Below are 24476 nucleotides of genomic sequence, written 5' to 3' on the forward strand. Positions count from 1 at the left end.
ACTCCATATAAAGGAGGAAATTTAAAAACAAACACACACAAAAAAGCCAATACCTAACCAGCTAAAAAGCCCTGAGCTGTTTGGATCCTATTAAAATAGGCTAAATTATTCTGGTTTCTGATAGTAGCTTAAGTATTACCAAGGTAATACTACAAATTTACTATAATAGCTATTTGGGAATAACTTAACTGAGCATATGTGCATTTATGTATATATATTCATATATCTAATCTGAAAAATTATGAAAATACTGATGCCAATTATCTCCTCTCGTGAAAAAGAACAAGTAGGTATTTTTCCATCCCTATCATTTTTGCTATTTTAAAAATTTCTTTGTTGTTTGAGCAGATTGAGAAGATATTTAATTCATGGATTCTTGCTTTGTCCATTTAAGAGTGAATTATTTATTAAAAATACAAAAACTAGTTTTGGCAATTAAAAACAACATAAGGAATCATGTACTCCACCATTTTACATCTGATGTTCTTAGAGTCTCAGCTCATGACATACTTACATTTTTATATCCCTCTTAAATAAACAACCACATCAGTAGAAACTAGCATCACCAGTTTAATATATTTTAAAACATAGAAATATATTTAAACAGCACATTTAAAGAATAATAGAATAGACTTCCGTTTCTTATTCTTACAATGGTACACTATTTAAAAATATATTACTTAATGCATCCCCCAATAGAGTTATTATCAATTTTTACTTAAGATAAACTGTGTTTTAAAACAACATTGTAATATACCTGAATTACAAACGAACCCATAGCATTTTGGAAGCTATTTCTGATAGAAGTTTTATTTGAAAGGTCCAAAAAGGCAATTAATAAATGGTGCTTTATGAATATTTTAGATGAGCTGTAAATGAGCCTAACCACGGAGTCACCATAAATAGCAAGTAATCCATTTAAATGTCATTCTTCCGAAAGTTAGTGTGTGTTAAAGAAAAGCCTTAGAAGGCAAAGAAAGAAAATAAATTAATTTCAAGGGGAAGAATACACATGCACATACACACAACAGAACCTTCCCATTTGGAATTATTTGTGCTTGGAGGAAGGTTTACAAAATCCCCTTACAAAATAAGGTTTTCATTGAGCTCATTCTCAAAGATATGAAAAATGGATTTCAGCTGTTCTTTAGAAACGGCAATTCTGTCAAAGCCATTCTGGGATTTTTGGTAATTTCCTTCAGTTTAGTTTCAGTGCTTTTACCCTAAATAAAATCCCTTGCATCACATCAATCAGCAAACTCAGTTATAAAGGAGAGTTAAGGAAAATGGCTCTGTCGGCATCTTTGCTCCAGTATGTTTTATGTATGCAGTGACTCTTGTCTGTGGGGAAGGAAGTGGAGCACATGTAACTGTTTCTTTATTTTGGACTGTTTTTAAATCTGAAAAAAATCTGCAGCAGTAGTGTTCTAGATAATAGGCAGACATGATTTATTTGAGGTAAGAAGGTTGTACTACAATTTTTTAGTGTTAACTTGGAAAGTTATGGACACAGGCTCAAGCCTGTCTCCACAGAATTCCTGAAGCTTTGAGCGCTTTGCAAAATCTACAATCCACAAGCCAAGAAGGAGTGTGCTCCTCCAGTTACACCAATTCTGTTAAAGCAAACAGTTACAACAATTATGTGTAATCTTTCAGCTTCTATGTTCTGCCTACCGCTTATTTATTCAAATCCAGTTCAACATTTCACTTTATCTAATGAAGCAGAAACTCTGAAAGTAAAATTGTGTTTGTCCAAGCATTTTTGCTTGGGTTGTTTTTGTTTTTAGTTTTATTTCTAAATAAATATCCTATCCATTTTCACTGGCACAACACAACCAAAGGCATTCAATTTCCTTTAGCAGTGGTTAACATGCAAAGGAGTTCGGTCTAATTTCGGAAAATTACATAAAAACCGTATTAGAAAAAAAAATGTTGAAATGGAATTGAATTGGACTTAGCATATCCCATTGAAAGTTACACTGGGCTATCTATTGTGTAATAGACCTATAAAATAGATTTTATTGATAAGGCATCCACAAAGGAGAATATATACCTTTAAATAAATAAAAGTGACTATATACACAATATCGTACAAAGGTACAGAGATGAAGTGAGCCGGACTAATTTCATGAAATTCCCTTCTCGTCTGAAAGCATACTTTTTATTATAGTCATGAACCTTAATACAGATCTTTTTCTTATTACCATTATTATTTAAAATTAGTGGCAGCCGCATGAGCGCACTACCATATTTCTGTATTTTTTCAAAATGACATTGGAACTGTCATCAAAGTATAGCACAGAAATGGCATTTAATTTAGTTGGAGCACAACAAGGCTTTGGTACGTGGTCAGGAAACATCAGATGAACCTGGAAAAGAAAAACATGTTTTGTTTTTTTAAAAAACAAGATAGACATTTTGTCTACACCTTTCAAATAATATTCTCGTTTTGTCACACAATCGGGCACACCCTTAAGCTATCAGTCTTCTATTCACATTCAATGGCTGGAGTGGGGGTTGGGGACTGGTAGTGAAGGATGTATTTTTAAGCATTAACACCTAGAGCAACTCACCAGTTCTAATTATGTGTTGGGGCCTTGAAAAATATTCTACCAAGTAAGGAAAACTCCTTCTATGTAATATTCAGCGGAAATTTTCCTGGGGGAAAGAACACGGCAACTAGCACTGAGTTGCTTTTGGTTAGAACGACTACTTCTATCTACTTCATGAGAAATACAGAAGTTATAAATGCAAGTCAATGAAGGGACCCAATTAGACTGCAGAAAGATTTGAATCTAAGAATTCTTTTTCAAAGGACAGTTAAACAACAAATCGTAAAAGTTATGCCAACTCTTCATTTTCCACAGTAGAGGAAGCATAAAAATCACAGCAAAGTGAACTCCAGGTATAATCCAAAACTTGTTTTAAAGTAATGATTTCAACTCTTGTCTACAGAATTTTTTACCAGACTGGCTGGAGTTTAATATCCTTTTACTTTCCTTCTCTCCTAGACAAGTGCCAAAAAGCACGTTCAGCTAAATCAGAAACAAGGAGCCTAGATATTTTAAAAATTGAATATCGCTCTTCTCCAAAAGCCTCCAAAGGTAGCTGTACACCAAAAGTGAAATACTTAAGCAAAGGGTTTATCCTCATTTTGGTAAGACTGGCAGTCTGCCTATGATTTGCAGTCATTGAGCAAGGAGCCCCCTTTCCCACCCACCTACTCTGGCCCTTCCCCCAAAGGAGTTTATGGGAAGTCCCACTGATGAGTCCTAAAGGATCCACAAAAAAGCAAATACAGCCTCTTAGAGTTTTGGCTGCACAATGTCCTGGCTGAAATGATATAGGAGCCCTGCATGTGGACAGAAACAGCAGGAAAAATGAAGTGATCTGACATGAACTTGAAATTTCCTAAGACCTCACAAAACTGAAAGTTGGATAGTTTCTACGAATTTCAGATGCAGCTTGTGTCCCTCATCAGCTTGATCTTCCATAACCCACACATACATGATTGATAAGCCCTTGTTTCAATGGCCTTGGCAGCTTCGCAAAGCAATCGTTCTGAAAAAAAAAATGGATTGTTCTTGAATGGTTTCTCAAACATATTAGTCACAAATATGCTTTCCTTTAGCAACAAACATGCCTGTCTTCTTGTTTCATGTCCTTCACCGAACAAACATACAGAGTGCACAATGCCAGGAAAAAAAAAAAAATCAAACTTCCCATGTATGCTGCAAGTTTTGCAATGACTTATGTCCCATATCCCAGGACAGTGAGGCAGAGCAGGGTCTTGTTCCAAGTCCATGTCAGATTTTTTTTTAATGTTTGTTTTTTGACACTGCCTTCTAGACTACAGCCCCAAAAGCTGACAGTACATAGTTATATATTCATAAGAAAAAAGAAAAAGAAAAACGAGAGAGTATTTTGACAGAGTTTTTTCAATAATTAAGCATTGCTTAGCCTGAAGCAGCCTTTGATATATTAGATACATATTTAATGAAACAGAACTCTGCTTTCTGAGTTCTTGAGATGACAGTATAAAGAGGCAAAGAATTTTCTGAGACGTTATCATTCCTCTATAAGCTAATAGTGGCTGTTGCTTTGAGCCTACAGAAAGACAGTGATCATGGCTATTCTTCCAAGGCTTGAAACAGCAGCATTTCTCTCTGTGTGACTGGCTATTGGGTCATCATGAATTCTCATAGGCAAGGATAGAAGGCTAGGGTTCACAGAGATTCTTTTTACCGGAGGAAGTTGGAATACAACACACCCATCCTTGAAGAGCTCCCCATACCCCAGAAATGATATCCAGTATCAAGAAGTACTTCTATTTATAGATACAGCAAAGATGAAATCATAACATATCTTCAAATTTCCCCAGGAATTTACTCTGTACTTTGCATATGGCACAGAAGTAGGCAATCTCATTGGTCAAGAATAAAAAGAAGAACATTTATAAATGACTGCCTTCCAAAATATGTATTTATTTTATCTCTCTGGTTCTCTTTACTCCAAGGTTATTTCCAAAGTTTTTGACAATACCCATGCTCTAGTTGCCATAGACGTGCATCTTTGGTGTCTAACTCTTCTCCAGTACCTATGATGTCCAGACCAGAAAACATCAACATTCAAGGATTTAATATAATGTATATAAACCATTCCTTATTCAAAAGAAAACTGGGATAGTCTTTCCATCAGCTTTAAATTTTAAATTAATTCTGAAAAAAAAAAAAACCTCAAGAGTCAACTCGCAAATTCTAATAGTTCCGTTTTTTTGTTGATCATAAACAAGACTCACCACAAAGACAGATTATTTTTTCCTTATGGCTACTGCTCTCTTACTGTCATCCACTAAAGAGTCACTTCCGTCACTAAGTCTTGAATCTAAAGCAATTTGTCCTCTTCCTCCTATCTTGATGATACATAGTTAAAATGTTCTTATTAACCCAAACATTAATTCAGAATTTTATCACATAGTCTATCGTACCTTCTAGGAGCCTCGCACTTAGTCTTCCAGAGATTGTCCCTCTGCCAAATCAGTAAGTCACACACCATAAGGCAGGTATGTCAGACTCTCAAGAGGTTTCGTGAGCTCATTAGATACAGTACAACCATTTAGAGACCACAAAATCAACATTTCATTATTGTTTTCACAAAAATAAGCCCAGGTTACTAGAGATTAAACCACTGCTAAATTCCTGAGTGAGGAAGGAAAAAATGAAGCTGAAATTCCACCCTAAAGATTATTAAAAAAAATCAGGATCATGAAATAGAAATGAATCTTCTACTTATATTCTACTTAAAGCAGTTTCATAATACCAAAATATGTTGTGGCACATTCTTAAATAATTAGAGTAAAAGCCCTCAGATGAAATTCAGTAAGGCTATTATTCAATGTTTTTGCAATGATTACTAATGAATTGCTAGGTTAGAAGCAGCCCCTGGGAACCTGTGTGGTTCGTCATATTGCATAGTGAAGAAATCAGTGCAGAATGACCACTTCATGTGGTTACTCCAATTTTCCTAGCTGAATCCTTCCCCATTCTGGAATCAGGACCTCTGAAATTCCTGACTATATCCACAATTGTTACTTTGGCTCTAAAAAAGTACCAAGGAAGTTTTAAAGAAAAAATAATGCACTTATAGCTATACACGGGTGCTTTCCTTTAAAATAGCGTTTGTATGATCCTTGCATCTTAAACCATTTTCAATTCTACGAAAACAAAGCATACCAGAGTCTGAACTATGGCATGGTTGGTGGCATTCATGTGGGCATTGAGTGGAAAGGAACATTCTCCATCACAATAAAATGCAGCATATCCTTCTGGTGCTATAATCCAATCCTAGAATGCACACACACAAAAAGAAAATGAAAAAAGAGGAAGAAAAAGAATAAAAGAAATCACCAAAATAAAAATAAAGTAATTCTTAAATAATACCCATATTTAGTCTGGCTAGGTTTCTCTTCTTCATCCAACAATTACTCTAACAAGATAGCCACCCTCAAGCCCTTAATTTATTTTTAAGTTGAAGTTTACAACATGAGTATAAATATTTTCACAAGAAATTGCCCTCTGTAATTTCTCCCAAGAGGTTGCTATGTAGGATATTCATAGTATGTATTAATTCATGTATTCATGAATAAAACCATAATCATTAAATAGCATTGTAAATATTGTTTAAACAGGAAATGATGAACTCTGGAAAGTTCAAGTGAACCAGAAAGGAAAAGAAGAATAAACTTAATTGAGATAATTCCCATTACTTCTTAATAACTCATTCCTGGTTTTAGAAGCCTGACAACCCCCGAAAGCTTTAATATTTGTTCCTTTTGCTGTTTTTCTTTCCATTCGTGTGTTAACTTTATAGTCGCTTTAGAAGAAACGAATTGAAGCAAATTCTTGAGAACTACACATGAAATTTTGGGGGAAGCCAAAAAATTGGCATATGGAATGGTTGTCCTGATTTTTTTTTTCCCCAAGAAGTAAAACTTAGTCCAAGTGTAAACTTATTGAATGAATCGTGTTGAAGGTTCAGCATAAACTTGTTAAATGCTTACATTTTAATATTACTTTTCAATGAGATAGCCCAAATTCAATTCTGCGAATCCATTGTAATGGGATATTGTAATCTAAAGACTTCAATTTAAACTACCAATACACAGAGACATTAAAAACTATTTTGGTTAAATCTTCCTCCTCACCCTGTTTGGGAAGCATATGGAAAAGACAGTAATAAAACTTTTAGGTTCAAGGAAAAAAATGTTTTTTTCTGTAGCTTTACTTTATGACAGACATTATAGTCAATGATTCTATCTCTTAGCCCTAGAGTTTGAGACCTTGGGGGCAAATCGTGTTGCTCAAGTTAATCTGAAAAATTGGTGTTAAAATTAGAACTTTGGGATATTTAAACAACATCCCTTTTCCCACTTTCTAAATATCGTAAGGTTATGTTTCTTCTTCAGCATAGTTGTTTCTTACTGTAAACCCTAATAATGATGTTTCAATGGTAGAAGGATAGTGGGGAAATAAAAATTATGTGGATAACGCATATACTGAACAGTCATATCAAAAATAATTGGTTAGTGTATTGGAAAAATAACTAACAAAGATTATGAGCAACTCTGGATTTATAATAAAACAGAAAAGAAGCACCTAAGTTGACTGACCATTCTTACCTGCCATCCCAGATCCCGGAAACTCACATAGAGTTCATGCTTCTTACAGGCTTGTTTTTGTTCACTTGTATTATAATCTGAAGATGAAAATTAGATTTTAAACAAATGACAGCTGAACAGGTATCCTAGTATTTCTTTTGTGAGATCAGTGATAAAATTAAAAAGAGGCTGTATCTGATGTTATAAAATATGAGTTTGAATCTTAAAGCTAGAGCCACTTAACTAACCATGTGACCTGTAGGCAAATCACTTGCCCTGAGTTTCTTCTTCTGTAAAATGTAGTCAATTCCATTTACCTTGTGAGGTTCTAATAAGAATTTGGTTAGACTCCCTGTTTCATGGTGCACAATCTGATGCTTGCCATTCATTGAGTACTAGCTGCTCAATGAATGATCATTTATTAATTAATTCACACTATAGTGTGAATACTTAATATACTAATATAGTAATACTTAATATATTAATATACTTGGTATATTAATATACTTAATATATTAATATGTATTAAAAATTCATACAATATTTTTTAACATCTTCCATGAGGCAGACATTGGGAAAGTACCAACTGGGATCTTACAGAGTTGATTATTTTAATAAACATATTAAACTCAGAATACTCAAAGTTGAACTTTGATTTTTTTCCCCCCAAACCTGTCCAACATGTAGACCCTTCCATTTTTGACTGATGGCAGCTTTCCCAGCAAAGACAAAGAAAGAGAGAGAGAGTCAAAATACTCTGTTTTTTCCTCTTACTCTCATATCCAATCTGTCAAGAAATCCTACACATTCTACCTTGAAATAGGTCCAAAATCCACCTACTCTTGCCACCTCCATGACTAGGCAAGGTCAAAGCCACCATGATCTTTCATCTGAATCACTGCAATAGTCTCATTGCCCATTCGCCTTGTTTCTGCCCTTGCTCATCTACAACAAAGCAATCAGGTAGATCTTCTAACAAGTAGTCCAAATTATAGCACTCCCCAGCAAGAAGTCCCACTGGATTTCCCTGTATCACTAAGAGTAAAATATCCTCTGTGGTTTACAAGGCCCAGGCTGATTTGACCCCATTACCTCTTTGACTCATTTCCTACTACTCTTCCTCTCCTTCACTCCATTCTGGCCATTCCACCTCCTTGCTGTTTTCCACCCAGGTAGCTTCCTCCCTCCTTAGGGCCTTCACCCTCACTCTTCCCTCTCCCTTGGTCATATACATAGCTAATGCCTATAGCTTCTTCAATTTTTCACTTAAGCATCATCTTGTCAATGAAGCCTTCACTAACTACCCCATTTAAGACTGCAGCTCCCACTATGGTATTCCGGATCTCCCTCACCTTGCTTTTATTTTTTTTTCCCATTTCACTTTCTTTTTAATATGCTATGCCTTTTACTCATTTATGTGCATTGCTTCTTGTCTGTTTCCTCCCCATAAAGGGTCAGCACTACAAGGTCAACACTCTTGTTTGGTTCTGTTTGATTTACTGATATATCCCAAGTTTCAGAAACAGTCTCTGACACACAGTAGGTACTCAATAAGTACTTGAGGAATTAATAAACGAATTCCTCAATGTGTTCCACAAATGACTTGAAGGAAAGGAAATACATTATTTCCTTTAAATATTTTAGAATATAATCTGAAAAACCCATAACCTTTTATAATTGTTTAAAAGAATTAAGGATGGGGTGCCTGGGTGGGACAATGGTTAAGTGCCCAACTCTTGTCTCAGCTCAGGTGGTGATCTCAGGGTCATGAAATTGAGGCCTGCATCAGGTTCTGTGCTGAGTGTGCAGACTGCTTACAATTCTCTCTCTCCCTTTCCCTCTGCCCCTCCCCCACCCACTCATGCTCTTGCTCGCTCTAAAAAAAAAAAAAAAAAAAAAAAAGGATTAATGGAGAGCCTCAATATTGCATCTGGACTAAAGTAATACCAAAGAGACACAGAGCTTTATAGAAAATCTCTGCTGTCTTCTTTGGCATTTGTTCACACTTTATACAAATAGCATTCTAGAAGCTAACCCATTTTTATTATTTCCAATGTGAAATATGAAAGAGGAAAAAATACAGGGTAAGGGAGCCAGCAAAGTAACTTATTTTCAAAGAAGACAGCTAATTTTTTCCTCTAGGAATAACTGCTATGTTCACTCTGACAATCATCTCTATCAAATCAATGTAGTAGTTTACTAGGCAGAGTAGTGTGTCCTAAGATGTCACCTTCCAGTTTAATTATCCTCAACCTCTAATGAAAATGTAGGCACATCAAAAATCCATGAAGCCCATCTTCGCGGGGCTTGTCGTCTACCTTTCACAGTTACTTCAAGTAATTCTTTAAATTCTGCCTAAAAAACAAAATAATGATTAAATATTGAACTCACACTTTTTTACTTCTAGGTCAGAGTTTTTCCTGCTGTGCAACTAGCTTCATTAAAACAAATTAAATATGTAGATAATGACAGAAAATGGAGAAAAGAGAATTTATTTGGAATGCGGCACTCTTATTCTTTGGGTAAACTCTTTCCCTGACCAGAATAGCACAAAGAGTTAATTTTGTCCAGGCAATGAATAAGCATACTGTAACACTAACTACAATAACATGAAATGGATAAGTTCCCTGTATCATTTTTAGGGAAAAGAAATAATTAATTGTCCCTTGCAATGACTCAACTTTGCCACTATAGCATGAAAGGAGTTACAGACTTTGTAAGTGGATGGATATGGCTAAATTCCCATAAAACTTTACTTCTGGATGCTAAAATTTGAGTTTCGTATGATTTCTATGGGAAACAAAAAGTTATCCTTCCTCTGAGTCTTTTTCAAACATGTAAAAATCTAAAGACCATTTTTAGCAACTGGGGCATACAAGAACAGGCCACAGGGCCTTGCCTCACGAGCCCCCGCATTAGACAATGATGGGAATATTTATTCATTCATCCTTGTCTTAATTAAAAACACTGAATATGAATAAAGACATTGTAGCCAATAACACATACAAGTATATACGAAAAGCCATAAACTACGTATATGGTTATATGAATTCCATGTTTATAAAAAAAAAAAGAAAGTAAAACTTAAAAGTCAAAATAGATCTGTTCCATCTATGCAGCTTTTCATACAGGCTAAGTGATGCATATAATGTAACATCACATGAAGGTAACGAGCAATGAAATTTATAACAGAATCTGATTCCAAGAGTCTGATTTCATAGAGCGTTAGGACCATATGCTTATTCTGCCAGAAATAAAAATTACTGGATGAGTGAAGTGAATGTTGTACCCAAACCAGCACAGTCTGCAGTTAGGTCTACTATAAGTGGTTGGCAGAATAAACTAAAGGAGGAAGGGCAAGGAAATTATATCTCTAAAAAATAGTGATCGATCGCCCCTCGAAAATTAAAATGAAATGGACATAATGCTACCTACCATAGATTAACTTGCCTACAAATGAAGAATTCTAACAGAAATTACTAAAATGTTCTGGTGCCACGAGCACACTAGAAAAGCATGCTGTTATTCCTCAACTAAAATGCAGATGTTCCAAATGCAGCATTTCTTTGTTTTGTCTTGTAATGGTAACACTACTGGGAAACCAGGGCCAAAATATTGATAGTATTGCTAAATACTTTATGCAAACTTCTCTATGATCAATTCCTGCAAACAGTGCAAATTTAATCTTTTTCTTAAACTTGTTTAAGAACTTATTTTGTCTTAGAAAAAAAATGTAAAAAAAAATACATAGAGGTTAAAAGTGATTAAAAAAAAAAAAAAAAAACCCTGAACTCTACATAGGAGTTCAAAGGTCTGTCCACCAGTCTCTGAAAAACAAACAACCAACCAACCAAATAAATGGACATGGGGTAGCTTAGCAATGAAGTGGGGAAAAAAAAGAATTTAAATCCAGACAACTCCATATACCAGTATGGGTTTCATTTTTTACTTTTTAAATCTAGTATTGGCTTCTTTAAGGGATGAAATGTAGATATATCTAGAAAACAAAACAAAACAAAAAATCCAAAATAGAATCTAACATTTAACCATGTCAAAAGCTTAAACAAGCCAACTATGATGAGAGACTGTGTTTCAAAACAAAAGAAGTGCTAGCATTCTCACGCTCAGTTCCCAGCAGAAAAAGGGGACGAAGGAAGTCAGCACCTAAGCATTGGAATTTTCGCTAATTTACAGAAAATGGAAATGACAAATGAATGAAGGTATAAGAGGTAAAGAAGCAGGAATAATGCTACAATAGACCATTTAATAATGTAAATTTTGATATGACCTGGGAGGTAGAAAAATTCATGACAAACCCCAAACACATAGCAATCCCTTCAAAGATGAGGGATTTAAAAATGCTACTACTATTCTATCTTAATCATCATCTTCCATGTCCAGTGAATTCCTTGATTGATTTGTGCACAACCCACTAGGAATTACTATTACTGATTTGTGTAGGAATAACTGTGTTTGTCTCTGTGTAGAAATGTCTGACACAGAACAGAAAACACAAAACAATGACTATCTGGTATGTTCGCTTAACTCTGCTAAGCAAAGGGTCTGCGTGGATGATGCAGCTAATATCTTCACCTTTGAGCTCACTGACAAAAACTGTCCACAAACCTGAGTTTCCAACGGCCCACCAGACATCTCTAAATAAAAGCTTCCTGGATGCCTCCTACTCACTATTTTTACTTTTGGCCTCACACTCTAAAGATGCTCATTACTTTGGCGAACAGGATCACCTGTCATCTGGTGGCCCAAGTAAGAACATTTGGGAAGTTTCTTGACTTTCTTTCTTTCTCCCTCATGTCCTACATTAAATTGGTCCACATAGCCCACTGACTGACCCATTTCTAGTCTAGATAACTGGTTGGAAGCCCTTTGCTCTCTTGGTTACCTCATCCTTCCTCAACATCCTCTCCTGGTAACTTTGTTCACCCCTGCTCTCCCTCCTCCATCTCTGACCACAAGTCTTGGTCTCTTTCATGGAATTGCTTTTTCTCCTTGCCTATACTTAGAGGACTAATACTTCCATGGGAGGCTCCATTCCTGAATTCTTTTATTTTCTATGGCACTGTCAAGTCCTATGCTTCATCGAAGCTCATATCCATATCTTTTTCCTATACCTTCCACTTATTCTTGACATTCCCAGTCCAGAGTCCTGTCTCAACCCTCCCTGTTCGTCCCATCCCACATGTTTTGGTTTCCATTTCCCCTTTTTCCAATTTATAATTTTCAGTGCTTGGAGTGTTGGATTAGATTCCTAATCACTATTTGGGCTTTCGATTTCCTCCCTTGGCATCCCATCCTTCACTCTGATGCCAAATCTAACTTTTTAAAATGCATATCTGATTACGGCACTCCTTTTTCCAATTGCCTATATGAAGACACCATAGTTCCTTACTACTGCATACTCTAGCCTTTATAATTTGGTTCCTGCATACTTTTCTAGCTTCTTCCATACCTCATAAAAAGATTATAGATAAATAAATGTACAGATACATAATATAGACACCAAAATTGTTATTTTAGGAGGGATTTCCAAAGTTTTTGTGTGATTCAGGGCACAAATAACAGTTTTTAGTGTTAATTATTATAGAAATCAAGTGGATCAGAAACATTCTCACACGTGCAGCCTTATAAGATTTTCACTGCAGCCTTGATCTTGAGAGCCCCAGTTTGGAAACAACCAAGATGTCTTTTAAGAGTGACAGGACCAAATAAACTCTGATACAAGCACTGTTGACTATATTGTAACCGTTAAAAAGAATGAGGTCACTCAATTTGAAAGATGACTGAGACATACTGTTTTTTGAAAAAATCCATAAAACCAACTCTATTACATTCTGGAAAAGTCAAAACTATGAGGACAATAAAAAGATCAGTGGTTGCTAAGGGGAGGGAGGGATGAATAGCCAGAGGAAGGAAGATTTTGAGGGCGGTGAAAGTACTCTGTATGATACCACAATGATGGATACATGTCATTATACATTTGTCCAAACCCACAGAATGTACAATACCAAAAGTGAATCCTAATGTAAACTATGAACTTTGGACAATTATAGATTCATCCTTGTGATTCATCCTTGGGAAGAAAGGCACCATTCTGATGAGTAATGTTGATAATGGGGGAGGTTAAGCATTGTGGGGCAGGGATATATGGGAAATCTTTGTACCTTCCTCTCAATTTTGTTGTGAACCTAAAATTATTCTAAAAAATAGTCTTTAGAAATACATAAGATATATCATTTATGTAATTAAACACACATAATAAAAATATATTCTCCCAAAGAGATGAATATATAGATGAAAAGATTTGCAAGTATAGGTACCATGTTGATATAAGTGTATCAGAGTAACCTCTCTCAAAGGATTTAGGTGATCAAGAGAGAACTTTAGTTTTATTGATGATTTGATTATCTTTAAATAATGAACATATATATTAATTATATGATATAGAACATTCTAAAGAAATCATTGTAATCAATTGTTCTTTCTGATTTTGATTAACATCTGTTTGTCCAAGAGGCATGAGTTTACATTGCATATATTAGACAAAAGACACTGCCTATCAGAGTTGAGAATAAGTATAGAATGTTTCCATTTTAATGATTCTGAAAGACTTGGCCCAAGAAATCACCATGGTTTCAGGTAGAGCCACTATGGATTGGATTCACTTTCAACAATCCCTAGTACCCAGGACACAATAAGCAATCTTTGCAAGCAGTTCTGCAGTGAAGCAGGACTTGCCATTTGTCTTATTAATTCTTCCAAATTCTTAATACTCTATTCTTTTCAGCACTCATATAGTTCTTAGAAGACCACCTTGCTCTCAGTAGTTCCTTAAGACCTTATCAACCTAGTACCAAAAGCCTTTTTAAGCTAACTAAAAAATTAGCTATTACCTCCATTTCCTTTCCTCCACACCCAAATTCAAATAAACACCCATTATGCTTCCTCCTCGTGAAAGAGGCAATATCTCACACAATGTGTTTGCTCAACCTCCTTGCCAAAAATCTGAAGAAGGACAAAGAGGGACAATTTCTGCAGAAAATCTAGGGGCAGTGTTTCTGCATATATTCACCTGAAAGAGGAATTAAGTTTTTTTCCGTTCAGTGTACACATTAATTTAACAAGTTCCTATTCTGTGCCAAGCATTGTTCTAGGCTTCTCCATAGGAGTATAGAAGAACAAAGGATCATTGAGAAGTTGGAAGGCAAGAATCTTTGAAATAGGAAAAGAAGTTGGGTAAAGAAAGCAAGAATGACCTGGGTTTTAATTCTCCTGCACTAACCGAGATTTTTGACATTTGACACATGCTTTGCAGAAAAAAATGCAATCAGGCAAACATCTAATACAACTCTCTTCACCCCCATTGGCTTCTCTCTTAGCCGTGTAGTCTTCAAACAGTATTTTATTGTAAAAGCTTAGTACTATTACAGCATTTATTATTTATATTTGAATAATTTTAAAATTTCACTGGCATTTCAAGTTTCCTAAGTATCAAATTTTGTGTTTATATTAGCATTCCCTTTCCTTAAATCCCTGTCTGTTAGGCCAAATCCTATGAGACTTTTCCCCGTCTGCTTGATTACTACCTATTGAAAGGTTACGTCTCCTAGACACAAACCAGCTACTTTCTTTCTTATTACCAAAATATGAACATGCTCCAAAACTATCTACCACATATTTCACAGACATGCCTGCCAATGACAAACTTTTTAAAAAGAAAATATTGGTCTATATTAGAATAATTTTGTACTCTAAATGGTGTTAGGAAACTGGTGAAAAGTTACATGATTTCTGCTCCATGTGTTTTATTCATCTCTAGTTATAGAAGTACATTTGTTACTTGTGGTCAGAAAGAGAAGATAAATAGAGTTCACGAATAGGGAAAAGGACTTTGATGATTTCAGTCTCTGGAACGCCTCTGCCACAGTCCTTATGAGCTCCAATAATAAGTTTGCGACTTACATTTTTCCCTTTGTAATTTCCTCAGAAATTATTCACTATTCTATTCACGGTTTAACAAACCTTTCCTTAATGCAGTCTGCTACATCAAATTAAAAACATTTCAACCAATTTCAGAACCATTCTACATGAAAAGAAAAATATACAACTTTGACAGGCTAGTATTTACAAGGAAGAAAAGGTCTTAGAAAGTTATTTTTCCCCATCTTTCATATTAAGCAATTATAATTTTTGCCAAACTAAATATCTTGCGAAGATCTTTATAAAATAGCTTTGTAACAAGGCACTAATATCACGTTTTACTTTCAAGTGAAAAATATGGTTAAACTTATTTGTTGGGGAAAATTATTGTAAAACATTACTCTATAGCATGTAATTCAGTATAATGTAATTTCATATAGAAATCTTTCCCATTTCTGTTACTAAATACATCAAATAGACATCTATCTAACACGATTGTCCTGATGCCCATATTTTAGGAAGATTCCAACGAATTCCAGTTTAGTATTTTTGTTGAAAGTCCCAGGCGCAAAAAAAAAAAAAAAAAAAAAAAAAAGACTATTTTTTCTGGTTTTGTTTATAATAATTCTTACCTAACACTCATACACATTTGAGCAATAAAAAATTTCAGTAGGATTTGTCAGTTTCAAGTGACTGGGGGAAAAAATGAAGATTTCAGGAATAATGGCAAATACTGTCTGAATGTGTCTTTTTGGAAGAGTACAGCATTCTAATTTGCTTGAATCCCATATGCAGGAATCATGTCTGTTTTGTTCACCAGCTCATCCACTGGGCCTGGCAAGTACACTGCATATGGTGGCCATTAACATAGAACACATATTTTTCAAATGAACAAACATATTGTACTAAGTTGGGATGTTCTAGGATAAATTTTCCCCTTCAAGCAGATTTATTTTTTATAGATAAAATTTCTTGGAATAAAATAGCCATCATTTTCATCTAAGAACAGCTTATGAAAATCTGTTTGCAGCCTGGACTAAACAAGACACTTATTGGTATAAATAAAATGATTAAATAACTTCAGATTTTGGCAGATTCATTCAGATCCCCTGTACTTTTATCTCCTTTTCTATCAACTGATAGATCAAATTGCAAGCACGTTGGGATCATTTGTGCATCTGTAATATTTTGATACCGGATTTTATACATATGTGTATACATACACACACATAAAGCAGGTTATCTAGATAACAGTCTTCCAAATAATTAATGGAAATGTAAATATTACCTCAGTTTCCATATAATCTTTTTTTTTTAAGATTTTATTTATTTATTCGACAGAGAGAGAGACAGCCAGCGAGAGAGGGAACACAAGCAGGGGGAGTGGGAGAGGAAGAAGCAGGCTCATAGCAGAGGAGCCTGATGTGGGGCTCGATGCCATAACGCCGGGATCACGCCCTGAGCAGAAGGCAGACGCTTAATGACTGAGCCACCCAGGCGCCCCTCAATTTCCATATAATCTATGCTGCTTTTATTGTCAGAGAAAATGGAAACTGCATGATTCACAGGTATTGCCTTAAGTACTGAAGAAATCTTTTTATGTTGAATTTACCTGGTTGCCCATCCACATCTGAGAGGCCCCGTGGAAGTCAACTCAGCAAGTTGTGTAGATGAGTTTTGGCTAGACTTTGTTGATGTAGCCATTTCATAATCTTATTACTGCCAGCTTGATTTTAATTTGAACCGAGTCTTTCAACATACAAAGGCAAGTCGTACTTATTTTGAAATGTATTACCGAGTGATTCACTGATGAAACATTCTGAGGACGTGTGAAACATTGCTGGGTGATTTAATAGACCAAACAAAGGTATACGCAGAGGGTAAATCTATCGTGGCTACTGGATTTGCGACGTATGACCCCCATAACTCTCTGGGCACAACTCTCTGACCCCATAACTCTCTGGGCACAACTCTCTGACCCCATAACTCTCTGGGCACAACTATCTTACCTCCAACACTGGACATTCTGGAGGAGTCCTGATGAGAGCCCGGTTTATTGCGGTTTTGATTTTTCCGTTTGTTAGCTGCTCTCACAGATCGAAGAAGTACCTCGCTTGCCTTGAAGAAGGCCACCATGAACGGCTGTTTTGACTGAGGCCCATGTCTTCCCACAAGACCGGCGGATTTTACATTGATACTGCGTCCTAAAACAGAAAGCACAAGCACTTGGTTTATAAGAAAGAAAGAAAGTTTACCTGACGTGAATGAATTCTGAGGGTGCTTTGAACAAGTAACATCACTTTTAAAAACATTATCAGAATGTTTTCCTTGCAGGCCAAAGATTTTTATAAACATTGAAAGTTTGCCGTTACAATTATCCATGCTTGGTTTTATATTTTGCATCATTCTTCACCACAGAACGCCCTCCGGCTGCCTTCACTAACTGATCCTTCTCAGACCTGGAAGTCAGCAATATTTTAAATGGAAAGGCTTGACTACCATCAGCCTGGAAATGTCCATATTAAATAACAATTTCAAAAATATTAGCTATGGGCCCTTCTGCATTAAATGCCCTATAATTTTCCTCTAAGTGATAAAAGCTGAATGGCTGCCTGAGTGTTTCTACTTTCTCCAGCTTTTTCAAACCTTTCAAGTGTTAATTAGTGCTGATAGCCTTCCCCCTTCACCTCTGGCCTGTGCCCAGCAAACTGCACAAAGCTATGCTCTCCTTAAAGCTCTTCACAGGTCATTCTAGAAGCTCCTGCTGGAGATGGAGTTTTGCTTTAAATTCCAGTTCTTTCTCAACACAAAGTATTTTGAAGTAATCATGGCACTTGCGGAGTTCCTCCCGCTCTGAGTTTGGACACACCTGGATGTTTACTGAAAGGATTTCCAAACTTGTTACCCAAGCCTGGAGACTCTAAGAAAGAAAAGTTCAGGGGAGTTTGGAGACTCACTCTTGTCTCTAAACCAGTCTGCATCCCAGACCCTTTGGAGCCTGTTGGTGTGGTTGTGTATCAGGGAATGATAGCAACCAGAGCTTGTGTAGGAATGCGTTAGAGGTCAAAGTGTCCTAGAGACTAGAAGTAGATGTTGATAAAGAGCCTCCCCACTGGGTAGTAATAATAATACTTAAAGGTATTTGGAGCACCTGCTATGTATGTGCTAGGTATTTTTCTAAGTGTTTTCCATGCACTATTTAATGTGATTCTACAAATACTCTAGGAGTTAGGCATTACTATATCTCCCTTTCTACAGTTCACTCTTGTTATGCTCTTGTAATTTAAAAAAAAAATCACTGAAAATTATATATATAGACTATATATTTATTGTTTTATATATATAATATATATAATCATTGGCTGATATCTAGTTTGATGAAAATCACCCAAGGAGGATGAACTATTTAACCTTAGCTTGTAAATTTAGTTGAGAATTACTAAAAACTCAAGCAAAGTTTCTACTCTAGATACAGAAGTTACCGATCTTTTAAGAGTAATATATAATGTGGCTTGAAATATGTGCATGATTGACTCTGCCTTGCCCCCTGAGAGATGTGCATGTTTTCTTAAAATATTTATTCAGTAAAGACTGTGGAGTAACCTTAGTCCATTATAAGACCTGACCCACCTTAGAAGAAAGAAAAGGAAAACAAGTCCTTGAAACGGCATCAATGGCATTTTAGCAAATAAACTCTTGGTCTTAACAAAATTTATTTTGGCAGCATAAACACTTTTGTGTATACTTGTATTGTGCAGAGACCTTCTACCGTCAGAAAACGAGACTGTGTCATGTGAGGCTCTGCAGCTGTTGGGAGGGACACAGAGGTCCTTTAAATGTGGAGGTATTGGTTAAAAAAAGAAAAAAAAAAAAAAGCGTGTGCGCTAATCCAAGCAGCGTCCGTGGCCTCATCAATTGTTCTACAACGTATCGGGAAAATCCGTTCCGTTCCCACAATTATTAAAACGGTATCTGGCTCACAAACACCACTGCGCTCAGTCCTACCGAAGAAAGAACTTACAAATAATCAAGGCAGTAAACCTTAAACAAATAAGCATATAGGTTTCTCTTTTAAATGCAAACTTACAGTGGCTCTCTGCCAGAGTCTATATTTCTTAGAAAAACTCTATCACTGGCATAAATGAAAGAGGCAGTTTGATTTGTGGTCAGAGCAGTTTCCATTCTACTTCCACTGTAACAAATGTATTAATTCAGCTCAGACTTCCTCCTTCTGGCAGCCCTTTTGCTGTAAAAAGAGAAATTAGAAGTTCCAGCCAAATACCATACCTTGAACTGACCCACTTCAATACATAAACACTTTTACAACATGTTTATTCAGGTGTACCACTTGAAATTGGTTTAAGATGTTTCCAGTGACAGAGCTCAGCGAAAGAAAAAAAAAAAAAGAACTGAGAAACTTGACTGTTATAGAATAGAATAACTGGCGATCTGTTCTTCAAAAAAATTTTTTTCTCTCTTAGAGTACAACATAAAATGTATTTGTTGAGCTTTTATTTTGATTTTTTAATGAAGTGTTAATTTAACAGGAACTAAATTTTTACTTGTATACATCGATGACTGCAGGAATCATTTCTAATATATGATCTCTCTAATACTAAAATAGGTTGCCACAAGATGCTCACAAATGGAATGGAGGTAAAATCGGTTTTCCATTCATTACAACACACACTGCCCCTTTTATGGTGAAATAAGCACTTAACACAAAATTCCAAGTTTCCTTGGGTTTGCAAGAGAGTCTCTTTTATTATCATTCTAAAGACTTTCTATATTGTAATTTTTATCTGTGGAGAAATAATACTGCTCTAAAGATTTATGTTCTGAAAACTGTAAAGATGTGTGTATGTTACAAATATGGGTTTCTTGGGCTTTACAAAGGTGGATATTGTGTGTGAAGCAAAGTAGTCTTCAAACCAACGTGAACTCCCTTTAAAATAACTTTTGATATTATTAAGTTTCCTCTTGGTTTCCTTTTTACTTCAGCAACGAGGTGACTATTAAGATTCCATAAGTTAATGCTTGCTGAGTTACTCTTGGTCTCGAGCTCCACCAATAGAACATTAACTATGTGACCTGTTCAGATACAATATACCTGTACTGACTATGTGGACCAAACCTTCTGAATGGCTGAGCAGTCGTTTTTGCTAAAAGTGTTAATAGGAACCCAGACTATATGGCATGTATTGAAAATAGTGTGTCTTCTAGAAAATTGATTCGAATATGTTGAATTTTATTATTAGATGTACAGTATGCTTTAGATATTGCAAATGTATAAAAAAGCCTTACCTCAACCATTTCGATACAGGAAAATGATAGGTAGGTGTGTATCACCATGGTTTTATTTTTCAAAGGTGATTCTTATATTTGATTTCTAGTTAAAATCTATAGATATATAAGGATTAAGGATTGAATATACGGTGAAAGTGGAAATGGGGTCGAGTAATGAAAAGAACATTAAATAGAAGGGTGATGAGCTTGAGTCCAGGCTTCACCCCCTTAGGATTTAGACATGCCTAGGTATAGCTAGGACATTGCTATGTTTAATGCACCAAGCACAGAGTACAGAACAGCATCATGGGATGGGGCCCCTGGGTGGCTCAGTCCTTAAGCGTCTGCTTTTGGCTCAGGGCGTGATCCCAGGGTCCTGGGATCGAGCCCCGCTGGGAACCTGCTTCTTCCTCTCCCACTCCCCCTGCTTGTGTTCCCTCTCTCGCTGGCTGTCTCTCTGTCAAATAAATAAATAAAATCTAAAAAAAAAAAAAAAGGAAAGAAAAAGAACAGCATCATGGGAAAGAACTCATCCTAAGAAAAAGGTGAACCCCGAAAGAATAAATGCAGAATAATGACCCAGGGTGTATCGTGAAAAGAAACAATTTGAGCAGCAAATATATGGGTATATTATTTCTCAGTTTGTTTAACTACAGAGTGAGTAAAGATTGGCTTAGGATGATACCTTCTGAAGAAATGATTACTCTTTTCACACAAAAATGAAGAGGGAAATACCTGAGGCTCTAACCTGCTCAATTTTGCCATAAATGAAGCTGGAGATTCGAGATTCTCGAGACTTCCAGGCCTGCCACTCTGACCCTCATTCATGCCTTTGTATAAACACGTGGGGGGGCGGGGGGAGTCAGGATATTGTATTCACATGTGCCTAAGGGCACAACTAACTGAAATTTACAGTCACGAGAAGGTAGAGTGGCAAACAAAAGATTTATCCCAAACCTACTACTTGTGTATTTCAAACCATTCTTTTAGGAAAATGTGACTTTCAAAATGTTTATTTCTTTAGAAAGAGGGTTATTAAAGGAGGCTCTGACATAAAACAGCTCTTCAGAGGCATGTTGATATTATAAGGATAAGTGGTTCCAAATATGAGCATTTAGTTTCCCTGCAGAATACACAGTTTGAAAAACATTCATTTGAGGATTTATCAGTCTAAACGTTGATATTGCTGTAAGATGTTTGCATAAATTCCAGTTTGTTTTTTTCTCCTATAAACCCACAGTAATTGACTGCTTAACCCAAACACCTGGGATGGAACTTGTGCCTAAATTACCTTTCCCTCATTTTGAAAAAGGCTTTCGCAGCACCCTTTACGGACTATTTCATAGAAGACAAACCAGCGCATTGTTTCTCATCCACATATCTTCCTGATCTGCATTTATTTTCAATCTGTGATTAAATTTGATTCTGGTGCTCCTAAATTATAGTTTCTGTGACTCTAAATTATACTGGAATTTTACCCTTTTTAGAAACAGATGATTTAAAATGTGCAGAATTCTCTACCCAGTATACAGGCTAAATCATCTTTATATCAGATTTTAAGGAATGTGGGGAAGACAGAATTTTGTCTATTTAAATTCCATATACATTTTAACTCAAATTAACTTAAATTAAGCATGTTGTAATCTAGCTATAAATTTCAACTGTCACAATTTGATAACATTTCCATAGTTTCTAGTTTTATAGTAAAAACACTGGCCTATTGCCAAATAGAAGCACATGGATTTGAAGTATCACAAACGGAATTTTACGTTTGTGTTCAAAACTTTCTTATTTTCAAGATGGTTTACATTGCCTTAAAATCTCAAACAAAAGCAAGGAAAAGCTGGGAATTTAAACTATTTCAGTGATACTGGGAACTCACAGTTAAGAGGTTTCTGGGAAAGCTTTTGAACTTTAGAATGCAAGTAGTAAGATCTTTGATTCTTCAAAGTAATTTTGGGACTGTATTTAACAAGCTGGGATCTTCATGCAATGCCTTTGTTAGATGTCTCCATTCTCTTCTCTATACTGACATTTAAAAGAGTAAATTAGAAATAACCACTTTATTTTATATTAAATATTATACATTTATAATTATATATTCATTATGAAAAGGTGTGAAAAACAAAAGAAAGGACAAATGTCATAATATATGTGAATAGGATAGGAGTCTGTGGCTGATAGTAAAAAAGAAAAGACACATCAGAGGTCTGAAATCCACAGAGGGCAATTGGGAACCGTGTCCTGACACAGTGACATAAACTAGGAGTTGAGAATTACCTTCAGACAAGAAATGCGGTTACAATTCCTGGTAACCCAGCCAGAAGAATTCCATTTTCCTTTATGACTGGGGTGTGTAAAGGAGGAAGATATTTTTTAAAAAGTTGAAATTTGGGGGGCGCCTGGGTGGCTCAGTCAGTTAAGCCCCCAACTTGTTTCAGCTCAGGTCACGATCTTAGGGTCATGAGATCAAGCCCTACATCAGGCTCCACGCTGGGCATGGAGTCTGCTTGATTCTCCGTCTCCCTCTGCCCCACGCCCCTACCCTGCTCCCTTTCTTAAAAAAAAAATAATAATCTTTTAAAGACTTGAAATTTTTTCTAAAAATTTGGTTGATGGCACTGTAATGCCCCACAGTTTGAGAAAGTGGTGGGGATTGGAAGAAAAAAAATAGAGTGTTTGGTCAGAAGCATTGGCACAATGAGTCAAGGAGTAATGGGTGGGGGTGGGGATGCAAAAAGTTGAGAACTACAGCTCATGAGACTCCAGGAAGGAGAGCCTGGGGAAAGAAAGGCTGAGAACCATAAAGGATCAGGGCCAGGTTTGTGCCTAGTTGTGGAAGCTGTCCAGAACACTCAAGTGTTTTATTGCACCAAGGGTGGGACTGAGGTGATGGAAACGATCGGTCTCCTTCCATGGGACATCATTCTGAGATGAGGAGGCTTACTGTCTCAGGCTTGACAAGCCCAACGTATGTCTTTGACTCGGGCCTTCTTTTCAGCTGATGGAAATATGAATCTCAAACTAGGAACTGCAGTTTACCTTCACATAAGCACTTACTTTTTAATAGCTCTTTGCTTTATATATAGCGCCTTTCCCCTGAGACCCTACAAGCTTTACAGACATCATCTGTCACATGCTCCCAAAAGATTGGTTAGCAGTTGGTCTTACAGTCCTCATTTATTTTAAGAAAGCAGAAACATTCTTTTCACAAAACCATGAAAAGAGTGAATTATTTTTAGCCCTTTTTCCAGTTATTATGTGACTTTTTAAAATAAAAAAGTGCACACACACATTTCTCTCCTTTAAAATCATAGATTTAAGTAAAACTATAACAAAGCAGAGTTTCAGCAGAAATCAACCCAAAAGTCTTTAAAAACTTTTTTGATGTGTTAAGATATCAGTGAAAAAAGCTTTTCAGATTCAAGCTCATTTTAGTTTGTTTAATAGCAGTGAAATTAATTTAATTTCACACTTCATTTTATCTCTAGTAGGTGAAAGTGGTCTTTGAAATGAACTTAATGCATTTACTTGGGAAACTGATGAGTGTCTAAAGGAAACATTCTTTTTTACCAGCTTATATGATATATGATTCAAAAGAATTGTTATCATACAGAAAAGCATGGCTCGTTAAATGTTTGATCTTTCTTTTCAGTTTGATAAATGAACATGTGAAATGATCACAGGCCACTTCCAGAATCTTTAGACTAGTCCTTACCACTAAAATGAAAGAGAACTTTATTTTGACACCTAATAAAAGAGAGCAAAGAGTGTAAAAGGTATTTTCCAAAATCTGCAATGAAGAGCTGATACTGAGATTCCTAATGCATATACCATGATCAGTGTCTACTTTTGGGGGGAAAAGAGTTAAGACATTTGGGATTTAATTCTTTCCTTCACATATGAAGGTTGGATCACAAAACAAATGTTTGAGTGAAAAAAAAAGCAGAACTTTTCTTTACCAGTTTCTCATTTCTCTGGCTCTGGCAAGAATATAAACTGGCTTACCTCAAAGAAAGGACCAGTCAGCCCACCATGATGCCATGATGTTTCCCAGAGCAAAAGCATCCTTCTGAGCTGTCTGGCCATACAAAAT

At 35.9% G+C, this 24476-nt stretch overlaps 1 protein-coding gene across 2 annotated transcripts in view; it reads right to left on the reverse strand.

Annotated features, from left to right (window-relative positions):
* Nucleotides 1–555: 555 nt before the first annotated feature.
* The window catches only part of BMP5 (bone morphogenetic protein 5), a 116879-nt gene continuing 92958 nt past the window's right edge, over nucleotides 556–24476 (reverse strand). Inside the window, exons 4-8 of one of the 2 annotated variants that reach the window (XM_008691760.1) lie at nucleotides 17104–17298; nucleotides 7178–7254; nucleotides 5733–5843; nucleotides 3508–3561; nucleotides 556–2369 (exon numbers count right to left, since the gene is read on the reverse strand). In XM_008691760.1, the coding sequence (XP_008689982.1) occupies nucleotides 2220–2369; nucleotides 3508–3561; nucleotides 5733–5843; nucleotides 7178–7254; nucleotides 17104–17298 (587 nt within the window). In that variant the 3' untranslated portion in view covers nucleotides 556–2219. The remainder of the gene's footprint in view (nucleotides 2370–3507; nucleotides 3562–5732; nucleotides 5844–7177; nucleotides 7255–17103; nucleotides 17299–24476) is intronic. The other variant, XM_008691761.1, reaches the window with a different exon arrangement.

Source organism: Ursus maritimus, unplaced genomic scaffold (genome assembly GCF_017311325.1).
Source record: "Ursus maritimus isolate PB19 unplaced genomic scaffold, ASM1731132v1 scaffold_29, whole genome shotgun sequence".
Taxonomy (NCBI): Eukaryota; Metazoa; Chordata; class Mammalia; order Carnivora; family Ursidae; genus Ursus; species Ursus maritimus.